This window comes from Lepus europaeus, chromosome 11 (assembly GCF_033115175.1).
Source record: "Lepus europaeus isolate LE1 chromosome 11, mLepTim1.pri, whole genome shotgun sequence".
Taxonomy (NCBI): domain Eukaryota; kingdom Metazoa; phylum Chordata; class Mammalia; order Lagomorpha; family Leporidae; genus Lepus; species Lepus europaeus.
Window position 1 is genome coordinate 39,310,113 of NC_084837.1, and position 13,707 is coordinate 39,323,819.

The window sequence follows — 13,707 nt, forward strand, 5'->3', positions numbered from 1 at the left end:
ACGTCTTGATATATGTGGACATTGTAGTAAACATCAAGCTATAGCATATTCATCACTTTAAATATTTTTTGATGGAGTGAGGACAACTAAGGTCTACTTTATTAGCAGATTTCAAGTACATAATAAAGTATTGTTAATATAGTCACCATGATGTACCTTAGATTCCCAGAACTTATTCATCCTGTGAATCTGAAACTTTGTACCCTTTGGCCAAGATTTCGCCATCTTTCCCACCCCTCAGATTCTATTAACTAGTATTCTACTCTGCTATTAAAAAGCTTGGCCTTTTGGACTCCACATATAAATGAGATCATACAGTATTTGTCTTTCTATGTCTGGCTTATTTCTCTTAGCATAATGCCCTCCATGTTCATCTGTGTAGTCACAGATGACAAGATTTCCATTTTTTTTTTAAGGCTGGATATTATTTCTGTGTGTGTCATGTTCTTTTTATCCATGTCTTTTTTTTTTTTTTTTTTTTTTTTTTTTTTTGACAAGGCAGAGTTAGACAGTGAAAGAGAGAGGCAGAGAGAAAGGTCTTCCTTCTGTTGGTTCACCCCCCAAATGGCTGTCACGGCCAGCGCGCTTCGCCGATCCGAAGCCAGGAGCCAGGTGCTTCCTCCTGGTCTCCCATGCAGGTGCAGGGCCCAAGGACTTGGGCCATCCTCCACTGCCCTCCCGGGCCATAGCAGAGAGCTGGACTGGAAGAGGAGCAACCAGGACAGAACCCAGCGCCCCGACCGGGACTAGAACCTGGTGTGCCAGCACCACAGGCAGTGAGCTGCTCACTGGCCCTATCCATGTCTTTTGATGAACACAATTTTTCCATATTTTGGCTATTGTGAATAGAACTGCAATGAATATGGGAGTGTAGGTATGTCTTTGACATACTGGTTTTCTTTTGATACGTACCCAGAAATGGGATTGCTTTAAGTAATAATATTTTAACAATAATACTTCTTCCAGTCCACAGATCATTGACTTCCTTGGTTAAATTTATTCCTAGATATTTGTTTTTAATGCTGTTGCTAAATAGGACTGTTTTCTATATTTCTTTTTCAGGTAGTTCATTGTTATTGTATAGAAATGCAACTTATTTTGATTACCTGCAGCTCTGCTGACTTTGGTTATTAGTTCTGATAGGTTTTTGGTAGAGTTTTTAGGTTTTGTCTATTTTTTTGTATTAGATCATGTCATCTGCAAACAGTTTTAATCCTTCCCTTCTAGTATGGATGCCTGTTTGTTTGTTTTTTTTAACCTTTTCTGCCTAATTTTTCTTCCTATGACTTAAGTACTATGATGAGTAGAAGTGGCAAGGGTCAGCATTGAGGAAAAGTGTCCAGCTTTTTACCATTCAGTACAATGATGTTAGTTGTGAGGCTGGTGTATCTAGCACTTACTGTATGAGTTGCTTTCCTCCTACACCTAATTTGTCAAGAGTTTTTATAAGGAAAGAATGTTGTATTATGTCCAGTGTTTTGTCTCCATCTATTGAGTTGATCATACGATTTTTATCCTTCATTCTGTTGATGCTGTTTATCACATTTAACCATCGTTGCATCCTGGGGGTAAATCTTACTTGACCATGGTCTGTGATCCTTTTGCATGCAGCTGAATTTGGTTCCCTAGTATTTTGTTGAAGATTTTTGCATCTATATTCATCAGACATACTGATATAATTTTTTCTTATACTATCTTTGTCTAACTTTAATATCAGGGTAATTCAGGCCTCATAAAATGACTTGGAAGAGTTCTGTCCTCTTCAGTTATTTGGAAGAAGGATTGGTGTTAATTCTTATTTGTGTGGTAGAATTCACCAGTGAAGTCATCTGGTCCTGACTTTTATTTTTTTAGTATTTATTTCATTTATTTGAAAGCCAGAGTTAGAGAGAGTGTGTGTGTGAGAGATAGAGAGATCTTCAATCAGCTGGTTCACTCCCTAAATGACTGCAACAGCCAGGGGTTGGCCAGGCCAAAGCCAGGAGCCAGGAAGTTCATTTGGGTCTGCCAAGTGTGTGCAGGCGCCGAAGAACTTGGGCCATCCTCTGCTGCTTTCCCAGGTGCATTAGCAGGGAGCTGGATCAGAAGTGGGACAGCCTGGACTGGACTATTGGATGCTAGCATGGCAGGCAGTAGCTTAACCACTTACACCACAACACGGGCCCCCAGTCCTGACTTTTAAATGATATTTCTCAAAGGCTTTAAAAGACATTTGTAACTTCGAATTATTACTTCTATTTTAATTACCTGTTTTATAGTGAGCCCTCATTACTCTTCACATAATGGAAAAAGGTTATTTTTTAATATATACTTTCAGTTATAAATTTCATAAGTTTTCTGTGTTTAGCTATTTCTATGAATAATATTAGATTTTTTAGTAAAAGTATATGCATGAGAACAAAGAGTGTTGTATTTCTGTACCTGGCACACAGTGGCCATTAAATGAATGTTTTTGAATGAACGAATGAAGTGTTAGTCAATGCTATTAACCATCCCCCCCCCCCTTATTTTTAGGAACTTACAGTCAAAACTGTGTTAAGCTCAGCAAGAGATGAGCCCTCTGGTCCTGCACGGTAGGTCACATATTCCTAGATGTAACATAAGTATTGTGTTATTTGTAATTTAACATAGGAGTTGACTGAATTATTACAGCAGTCCAAATTGTTTCAAACATGTAAAAGCCATTCTGAACCACAAACTTAAATTACTTGAATGATTAAATGCTAACCTTACTTTTTTCATGATTTTAAATACTAACCTTCCTTAATTAAAAAAATAAAATCCTAGTCAGTGTTTTTCAGTAACTTCCCTCACTGTAACTTCAGTTTTAGTTTTATAAGTACATTTTACATTCACTTCAGATTATGTTTGTTATTGTTTCCCATGTAATACCTGGGAATAGTAGATACCCAATGAATGTTTTGTTGATTTTAATTAAAATAAAAATTTTATTAGAGAAAGTAATGTATCTAAGAAAGTATATTTTAGTATTAATAAATATTTGATCAGTATTTTTAATAGAGTATAAGTAATGAGATCTTTATATTTTTTCCCTTGTTATAATGTTTAGAGTAGAAAACTGACAATGTCTCTGTTTTACTAAACCTTTCCCCCAAAAAATTTGAGATTTAAGTTAGCAAGTTTTCAGTGGTATGCTGTTCCTTCTCTTCCCCACAGTATCATTAGGTTATACTTGATGTTTTATGATGCTTATTTTATGTTGTAATCCTCAACCTCTGACCTTCATCTTTGCAAAGCTTCCTATTTTCCAATCATTCGCAGAAAAGCTTGCATTATGGAGACTATGGAACATAAGCATTGTCTTAACTTGTTTCCCTATACCTTTTTAAAAGATTTATTTTCTGTATGTGAAAGGCAGAGTTAAGACACACACACACACACACACACAGAATGAATCTTCCATCCTCTGGTTCACCCCCCAAATAGTCTCGATAGTCAGGGCAAATAGTCTCTATAGTCAGGGCTGGGTCAGGCTGAAACCAGGAGCCAGGAGCTCCATCCATGTTTCTCATATGTATGGCAGGAATCCAAGTACCTGGGCCATCTTCTGCCTTCCCAGGCACATTAGCAGGGAGCTGGTTAGGACCCAGAGCAGCCAAGACTCAAACTAGCACTCCATTGTGGGATGCTAGCATCACAGGCAGCGGCATAATCTGCTCTGTCTGACACAATGCTAGCCCCTTTTTTATAGCTCTTAAATCTTTTTAAAAAATTTTGTTTTGGGACCAGCGTAGCAGATAAAGTCACTGCCTGCGACACCAGCATCTCATATGGGTGCCAGTTTGTGTTCCAGCTGCTCTGCTTCTGATCCAACTCTCTGCTAATGGCCTGGGAGAAGCAGAGGAAGATGGCTCAAATAGTTGGGGCCCTGCCACCCATGAGAGAGACCCGGATGAAGTTCCTGGCTCCTGTCTCCCTTGTTTATTTAGGTCTTTAATATTACCTAGGATTTATGGGCAACTGCAGAGAAAAAAAAAATTAAGGCATTAGACTTCATCTAGAAGATCTTCTGGTAGTTTTAATAATAAACAATTTAGAACATTAACATTTTGGACCAAAATAATGGATTTAATGACTTTCTGGTCTGGTTTGTTCAGGAAGAAAAATATTCCTACCTTGAATTGTTCTGAAATTTAGCATTCTATTGAATTTAAGTTAAGATTATCAGTATCAGGACTTGCCATGTATACCAAGATACCAGAAGTTGACTGTTTTTATACTTAGAACTATTATATACTTGATCAGAAGCTTGAACTTGAACACATTAATGGAATTTTTTCTGATTCTGGTTATCTGTTAACTCGCTTCAAGCTGAAGTTAGTGTCACTAGGAAATGAAGCCTCACAACACATTAGGGAAAAGAACAGAAATTCTGCAGATTCTGTTTCTATTGGAATTTTATAAATTATATAAATTTTTTGTTCTAATTTGTTTCAAAAAGAATTTATGGTTGTGTTAAACTTAAAAAGCACAAAGATGTTTCACTTATTCTGTCAGCTTCCTGTTTTTACTTAAGAAGTTCATTTTGCTTCTTGTCAGCCAGTAAAATTACAACTCTTTGCTTTTGAAAACAGGTCTCATTTTTCTTTGGGAAGCTTTATTGCAATGTTAGTTTATTAACTTGGATCTGTTAGAAGATGCTGTGTATTTTCTAAAAAATATTTATTTATTTATTTATTTGAAAGACAGAGTTATAGAGAGGCAGAGAGAGAGAAGTCTGCCTTCCTCTGGTTCACTCCTCAGATGGCCGCAACCGGCCAGAGCTGCCCCTATCCGAAGTCAGGAGCCAGGAGCTTCTTCCAGGTCTCCCACTCCCTTGGGTGTAGGGGCCCAAGGATTTAGGCCATCTGCTGCTGCTTTCCCAGGACATAGCAGAGAGCTGGATTGGAAGTGGAGCTGCCGGGACTTGAACTGGTGTCCATATGGGATGTTGGCACTGCAGACCGGGGCTTTAACCTGCTGTGCCACAGCACCAGCCTCAGTGCTGTGTTTTATCCCAGCCTGTGGTCTTAATAGTAAAATAGAATGGAAAATTAGGCTTAGAGTTTTGGGTATGTGCTTTCTTCCCACTTTTTCTTCTTAGTCACCAGCTAATATATAGATTAATACATTGATTAATTCACTTAATACATTACATGTTCATCCTATGTCATTTGAGTGTGGATCTTTGTTTTGGTCGTGGTTTATCTACAGGCTAATCCACTTTTATTTGTGTACTTTTTTGCAGATGTGTAGCTCTTTGCAGTTTAGGTATTTGGATTTGTGAAGAACTAGTCCATGAGTCTCATCATCCACAAATTAAGGAAGCCCTGAATGTAATTTGTGTTTCCTTAAAGGTAAAGAAAATTGTTGAGAAATATATTAGAAGTGAATGCATGATCTTTTTTCTCCAAATGTTAATTCTATCTGTGTCCTTACATTTTCATTACTTATTATTATTATTATTATTATTGCCTTGATTGTGACCCTTTCCTTAAGACTAGTCCCACTCTTTAATTCTGAGTATCTTTGTGATGACTCTGTTATCTTAGATTTTTATTTATTTGGCTTTGTTCCTAGGATGCTTATGGATTACTCCTAAAAAGGAAACCATAAGGATTTTTTGTATGCTTGGATTTTTAACTAATATTTTTGTAATGTTTTTATCTTTATCACTTTGTGTATTCTTCAGATGTTCAACTTTTGACTTTATCATTCAAGTTAAATATGTTCTTGTCTCTAGGAAAAGATTTGTTCAGAAATAATGATCTAATTATTCAGAGAATTTGAGTAAATGGATATTTTATTTATAAAAATATGATATTTTATCTTAGGATTTGTAATATCCAGAGCACTAATATATTGTATGAAATATCTAATAAATATTTTTGAATAATATTTACTTAAAGTTAGTTCTGAATATATACTATGTTTTAGGTGCTTTGCTAGGTGAAGTAAAGGATATCAGAATTTAAGAACTGTGAATGCTTGCTTCAAGAGATTAAAAAATATAATTGCTGAGAAAGATATAAGAAAGATAAAATACATAAAGCTGAGAATAACAAATGAGTGGAACATATAAACTATTGACTGAGTTCGTGAAAGCATAGTTGACTTTGACTTAGTTGTTAGAGAAGACTTGGCAAAGAGGAAACATTTCATCATGTCTTAGAAAGGAGGTGAAATTTGGATATGGGAAGATAAGCATAAAAAGTTTGACAGTATGCCTTTGGGGACCCATCTGAGAGTGATATTCTAGGGAATTTGAGGTGAGGGTCAGAGCTGTGCTTTAGAAGACTGACTTGACTTGCAAGTGTTATGAATAGTGGAGTAGAATGGGGAAAAACTGATAAGATTAATAGTACAAAAGGCTGTTGGAGAAATCCAGGTAAGAAAAAATACAATAAAACTTTAATGAGGACAGTCAGACATTAGAAATAAAAAAATCACTCTACATGGATGTGTCTTGGGAAAGTGTTATGATTTTTTTTTTAGATTCGAAAACTTGTACATTGATTTTCCTAATATTTTAATAAATACTCATAAATGTAGGATGACATAAAGAAACACGTATGAAATTTAAAATTTTTTCAGTAGCCAATGCATTAATGAATAAACAGCAAAGAAGATTTTTCTAATGTTTTATTGTTGTTTTCATTGCAGTTTACTAATAAAACAGTAGCCCATGTGGCTTGTAACATGCTTCATATGTTGGTTCATTATGTACCTAGACTTCAGATTTATCAGCCTGATTCTCCCTTGAAAATTATTCAAGTAAGCAATTTCTCATTATTATGACTTTATGAAAGATTCTTCAATAATTTTATATTTCAAATCTGATAATTTAATGGCCTACACATTATGCTTTTGTGATGTCAGCATTCATGACGGTTCCCTTGTTATTATACATTACAAGATTGTATTCTCAGTTTGGGACAAAATGATAAACAGTTTATTGTTGAAGTAAAAATAAAATGTTACATGCAAATTTTAGGCTGTTGTATACATAAATGTTTGTTCTTTATGATTTTTTTTTCTGCTCCATTCCCTGTCTTTGGTAAGGAAAACCTTCTGTTCCTCCAATTACCAAAATGAGGACATTATTCCTTTCTCTTCAGCCAAACATTTATGATTTTTTCATTCTAATTCAGTGTCTCCTTAGCTCCCTCTAATACCTGACAGATGTTAGCTCTTCATTATTCCTTTCTTGAGATATTGCGAGGTCCTTCTAATTGTTCTCCTCATCTATATGGTCTTTCTCTTCAAGTCATTATTCACATGATTCTTAACCATATCATGTACCCAAAAGAAAAACGAATCTGATTTTCTGTTGACTTCAAAGTACAGCCCAGGCTCTTGAGCTGTGAATTCCCGGCCTGCAGATGAGGCCTCAGCTCGTCTTCGTAGAATCACATACAGATTGCGGTGCAGTGGCGTGTTGTCCAGGCAGCTGAGCCAGTTTACAGTCACCTAAACACACCCCTTTGTCTCCTCATCCTACCTGAAAGGCTCTACCTGTCTCTAACCCCCTCATCTTTCACTGATTGCTTTAAGTGCTATCTCCTCAAAAAATAAAAATCTCTTTTCTCTACCCAACCAGAATTTGTCATTCTATCCTTATGACATTTTAAGGAAAAATGAGAACTAATGTTTTTTAAGTACTTACCGTATACATTGTATAATCTTCATCATTTAATTGTCAAATCAGGTTAATTGGCATGTTCATTCCCTTAAACATTTACAGTTTTTACGTGGCAAGAACATTCACATTCCTCTCTTTTTAAATAAACAGTACATTGTGGTTAGCTCTAGTCACCCAACTGTAGACCACCTGAGCTTATTTTTCCTAACTATAGCACTGTACTCATTGAACAGTCTTTCTATATCTTATCTTTCCTTCTTCCTACCCTCCCCAGCCACTCTCAGCTTCTATGAAGTCAACTTTTTTAGATTTCACATATGAGTGAGATCATATAGTGTTTATCTTTTGGTGTTTATCTCACCTAATTTAATTTCTCCAAGTTAATTCATATTGTCACAAATGACAGAATGTTAACTTTATGGATGAATAATGTTCCGCTGTGTGTGTATATGTGTGTGTGTGTGTGTGTGTAAAATTTTTTGTCCATTCATCCACTGATGGGCATTTATGTTGGTTCCATAATGTTTGGGATAAAAATATTCATTTTATAAATAGTGCTGCAGTAAAAATGGGGGTGATGATGTCTCTGACAGACAGATATCTTTTCCATTGGATATATATCCAAAAGTAGGATTACTGGAATATATAGTAGTTCTATTTTTAATTTTTTGAGGAATGGAACTTCCATACTGTTTTCCATAAATATTGTATTAATTTACATTCCCATCAATAATATGTAAAGGTTATGTTTTCTAGAAGTTTCCTTTTTTTTTTTTTTTTTTTTGAGTAGTAAGGTTTTATTGGGGAAAAGACATCCATCAGAATGGAAGGGATGAAGAGAGAGTGCTCAGTCACTCAGACTGGGGGAAAACAAGGTTACGTGGTTGAATGGAGAGAATATACCTGGGCAGGCCAGGCGGGCAGCTCAGCAGAGAGAAGAGAGCTCAGAGCACAGTCTTTGTTTAGACTCCCTGTTTTTAAGGGAGTCTGTTTACCCCCTTCCCCTTCTCCTTTAGAATAAAGGGCTTTGTGGAGAGTAAATTAGCAGGTTTGCTGGAGCCAAGCACAGCAGAGGGGCTTCCCTTAAAGCATCTGTGAAGGTTTTATTGCCCCAGGATTTACTGCCCCAGGTCAGGTAACCCACTTTGTCCTAAGGAGAGAGGATTCTCCTGGGAGCTTTCCTTGTGGGGAAGGGCTGGGACCACCTGGAAGGTTATCAAGGTCTGAGCAGGACTTTGAAATGCAAAATGCTGGGCTTCTGGGACTTTCATAGATGCTGGATTATTCTCAGACACAGGCTAATTTTTAACTTTAACATTTCCTCCCCTCATGAGAAAAAACCCATAATCTTATGGGGATAAATGGCTGAAGGTTCGTTTTCTTTAGCTACTTTGAAAACTGACAAATGGGCATCCAGATACGGGTATTTTTCTCTTGCTGTCTGTCCTATGGTATTTGAGAATGGCCTTGGGAAGCATTGTCCTGCTTGGTCCAGAGGGCTGGTTATCTTGTCTGATGAGGTAGGCTGGAAGCCCTGTCTTAGAAGCACCTGGAGCTAGATGGCTTGTCTTCTGTTGGAGACACAAACAAGGACATTAAAAGCACAATAGTCTACGAGAAGCAGAAAGAGTGTGGATGCCTTGTTGCTGAGGAGAGATAATGACCAGGATTTCCTTGACTAGATGTGATGTGAGGCCAGATATTTTAGCCTTTTCTGACCTGGTCCTGGAATTGTCTGGCCTTTTCCAAGAAAGCATGAACATGATTTTGTACCCATCTAGTTTGACCCTAGTTTGGAGCATTTTCTTAGGTAGCAGATAGCAGGTCTAGGGCCTGCCTATTTTCAATGGCTAAATTACAATCCCTTTGTGAGAGCCCTAGTCATGGCAGCTTTCCAGTGGATGAGAGCTGTGCTTTGTTTGTTTATTTGTTTTTCTCAAAGGAGGGGGCTCTGCCTTGGCACCCTGTTGAGAGCCCAATTTAGGAACTGTGCTATTTCCCTGTATAGGAATCCATAGCCTGTTAGGGAAATGTTGGGACTTGCAAGTTTGCAGAAGTAGGAATTTGCTGCATGGCCCATATCGCTATGAGGCTGGCTTTCTCTCCCTAGGGGTGAGGATAAGGGTTAAATAATTAACTCTCGGCCGGTGGGTGCCGTGGCTTGACTGGCTAATCCTCCGCCTTGCAGCACCGGCACACCGGGTTCTAGTCCTGGTCGGGGCGCCGGATTCTATCCTGGTTGCCCCTCTTCCAGGCCAGCTCTCTGCTGTGGCCCGGGAAGGCAGTAGAGGATGGCCCAAGTGCTTGGGCCCTGCACCTGCCTGGGAGACCAGGAGAAGCACCTGGCTCCTGGCTTCGGATCAGTGAGATGCGCCATCCGCGGCGGCCATTGGAGGGTGAACCAACAGCAAAAAGGCAGACCTTTCTCTCAGTCTCTCTGTCTCTCTCACTATCCACTCTGCCTGTCAAAAAAATAAATAAATAAAAATTAAAAAAAAATAATTAACTCTCTAGAGGACTAGCTATGCTTTTTTCCCTCTGGATGACTAGTAGCTACATTTTACTAGGAAGTTAAGCTAATGTACAAGACCAGAGTCTCAGGCTGGGAAAGGAAACAGTAAAAACAGACACTAGTGTATGTTAACAAGTTTGAAAATATCTACATTCTTTTATGAGAACAAGTTTAAAGCATATCATCAAAGACACATGTCAACCAAATGAACCAAAGGGTGTTTGGATTAACCCAATTTTTGAACCAATCTGTATTGGCTTACTTTAGTTAGCAACATAAAGGCTTGCATACACAGAATTTACTCTCATTTTTTATAGGACCACTCTAGCTGAAAAGCAGTAACATGAATACACCATAGGTCTGACATAGTTTATAACCTTTTAATGTACTTTACATAATCTGAATTGACTAAAAAAAAAGTTATTTTAACAGATTGAGAGTCTCATCCTTTGAGAATTCCAGGGATCCAACTGGAAGCCTCAGTCAGAAGACTCGGTTTAGAACTTAAATTGTCAGAGAGTCAAGCCGTTTAGCCAAAATAGTACGTGCAAGGTGTCTGGTGCGTAACAAATCTTCCCAGGCAGACAAATCAATTAGTTCACAAGCTTTTATTGGGATTCAGCTCCTGGGCGAGGTTCCCTAGTCGCGCGTCAGAGGTTAGGAGGGCTCCTTTTATAGATACAGGGTGTGGGGATTAAAGGTTGAGGCAGGTCTGATCCTCATTGGTTGACCTGTGGGGACCTTGACAAGGACTTTTTGTCCCCGGAAGTGCGGGTAGGAACTCTCCATTCCCGGAAGTATAGGCCTTCTCTCCTTGCGGATCCCAAAGCTACTAGTACGTTTAACCTGAGCATTTTAACCAAGGCTGTGGGCTAGGTCTGATCAGAGTTAAGGTAATCACTCAAACATTACAAATAGGTAGATAACGTAAACAACTTTGAAATGCAGTTCTCCCAATTAAGACTCAGTATTGGCAACAGAAAAACCTTCAAGACATTCTCATCAGCTAAATCAGCTACAGTAGCACAGAAACAACTGATTATGAGCGTAGGAGCCCTTTACTTTGGACAGTGAAACACATCATGAGAGAAAGAGGTAAAGAATCAGAGACTCCTATAGGGCTGAAGGAAAAAGTTTCTGTCAGCTGCAGAAAAGAGAAAAATCCATCCATCGGGTTGGAAAGAGTTAATGGATTAAGGCTTCTCTCTTGCTTAGCTGGGGAAACCTGTAAGGCCAGCTGAGTGGAGGCATTTCCCCCTCTCCCCTCACCTAGTTAGGATGGATATTGAATTGGAAATGGAGAGAGAGGAAAAAAAGCTGCAAGAGCTAGAGCACTCATCTCTTGCCAGACATTTCTGGCTGTGCCCGGGTGGGTGCAATAAGGCATTTTGACTGGAAGAGAGTGCAGGGAAAGGCCGTCTGTGGTGTCTAGTTTAAGGGAAGGCTGGGCACGCCTGGACCTAACAGAACTGGCGGTGGGGTTGGGTAGGCGCACTGTTTAGAAACCACCTACCGTTCTTGATCACCCGCTATCTAGTTGATTACCTGGTGGGCCAATATTAGCCTACACTGAAGCTAAGTGTAGCTAAGCCCTGCTTGCATGGCAGCAGGCAGCATGACCAGGCGTCCCTCCAAGAGAGAGGCAAGGCCCTCCAGTTGCTGTCTGGTCACTATCCGGCTGCCAGAAAGCCAAAGCGAACTTGGGGAGTCTCCAGGCTCTCAGCCAACTGCCCTCCTCCGTTAAAATCTCTGGAATTTCGACTCTGGCCGGAGCTGTGAAACACTGGGAGATTAGCAGTTGTTCCCACAGATCCATCAAGCTTGAGGGAAGATATACAGACCTGGATGGAGTTTTCTTTTAATCCCTTCCTGATCCCTTCGTGAATTCCCTTGTGGGTTTCTTCACCGGTCCCTTTGTGATCGCCAGAAATATGTTATCAGAGAAAAGCCATGGGTTCTTGTCTTCACGTAAGAGAGAGAGACAGAGAGCAGAATAATAAGGTTTTATTGGGGGATGGGCATCCATCAGAATGGAAGGGATAGAGAGCACCCAGTCACTCAGACTGGGGGAAAACAAGGTTACATGGTTGAATGGAGAGAACACACCTGGGCAGGCTAGGTGGGCAGCTCATCAGAGAGCTGAATGCCCATCATTTTTTTTTTTTTTTTTTTAGTTTTTAACAATTACAATATATTTCATAGATAGAACTCCAAGAATATGATATTCCCTTTCTCCCTTCCTCTCCCTCCCTCCCTTCTCTCTTTCACTTTTGGGATAGCATATCTTTAGTTTACATTACAGTCTGGGACCCATTATAATAAAGAGTTCAACAAGTAAAAAACAAAAAGACCCTAGTTTAGTGGAATATATACTTGGCAATATTTCTTACATTTTGTCTTTTTGATGGTTACCATCCTCTTTGGAGTGAAGTCTTTTCTTAATTGTAGTTTTGATTTGCATTGCTTTAATGACTAGTGATGTTGAGTTTTTTTTTCATATTCCTGTTGGCTATTTGTGTTTCTTTTGAGAATTTTCTGTTTAGGTACAGTTTTCTTGCTGTTGAGATGTTTGAGTTCTGTATATAAAATATTTCAGAGCAGTTTTTCTATGTAATGCACCAAATAATCTGTAAAAATAGCATATAATAAAAATTTACAGGGTAGAGGAATAGATTGAAAAATGGCAAAAAATGAAAATTTTTAATAAGCACATTAATGAATGAAGCCAAGCAACTTCCAAAGTAGATAATATTTTATATAAATATTTTGCCTTATTTCAGTCTTTTAAAAAATTTAATATTCCTTATGTCACATTTATTTATTTATTTATTTTAAATTAAACTTTTATTTAATGAATATAAATTTTCAAAGTACAGCTTACGGGTTACAATGGCTTCCCCCTCCCAAAACTTCCCTCCCACCCGCAACCCTCCCCTTTCCCGCTCCCTCTCCCCTTCCAATCACATCATGATTCATTTTCAATTCTCTTTATATACAGAAGATCATTTAGTATATATTAGGTAACGATTTCAACAGTTTGCCGCCATATAGCAATACATAGCGAAAAAAAAAATACTGTTGGAGTACTAGTTATAGCATTAAATAAGAGTGTACAGCACATTAAAGACAGAGATCCTACAGAATATTTTTTTAAAAAATTAATTTTCTATGCCATTTCCAATTTAACACCAGGGTTTTTTTTTTTTTTCATTTCCAATTATCTTTATATACAGAAGATCGATTCTGTATATAATTAGTAAAGATCACATCAGTTTGTACCCACGCAGAAACACAAAGTGTAAAAATACTGTTTCAGTACTAGTTACAGCATCACTGCACATTAGATAACACATTAAGGACAGATCCCACATGGGATGTAAGTACACAGTGACTCCTGTTGCTGACTTAACAATTTGACACTCCTGTTCATGGCGTCAGTAATCTCCCTAGGCTCTAGTCATGAGTTGCCAGGGCTATGGAAGCCTTTAGAGTTCGCGGACTTCGATCTTATTCCGATAGGGTCATAGTCAAAGTGGAAGTTCTCTCCTCCCTT

The 13,707-nt window shown here is 38.3% G+C and overlaps 1 protein-coding gene across 3 annotated transcripts in view; it reads left to right on the forward strand.

Annotated features, from left to right (window-relative positions):
• The window catches only part of RALGAPA1 (Ral GTPase activating protein catalytic subunit alpha 1), a 265,029-nt gene that overhangs the window by 141,408 nt on the left and 109,914 nt on the right, over positions 1 to 13,707 (forward strand). For all 3 annotated transcript variants that reach the window (XM_062205258.1, XM_062205261.1, XM_062205260.1), the window contains exons 27-29: positions 2,515 to 2,573; positions 5,249 to 5,357; positions 6,664 to 6,774. In XM_062205258.1, the coding sequence (XP_062061242.1) occupies positions 2,515 to 2,573; positions 5,249 to 5,357; positions 6,664 to 6,774 (279 nt within the window). The remainder of the gene's footprint in view (positions 1 to 2,514; positions 2,574 to 5,248; positions 5,358 to 6,663; positions 6,775 to 13,707) is intronic.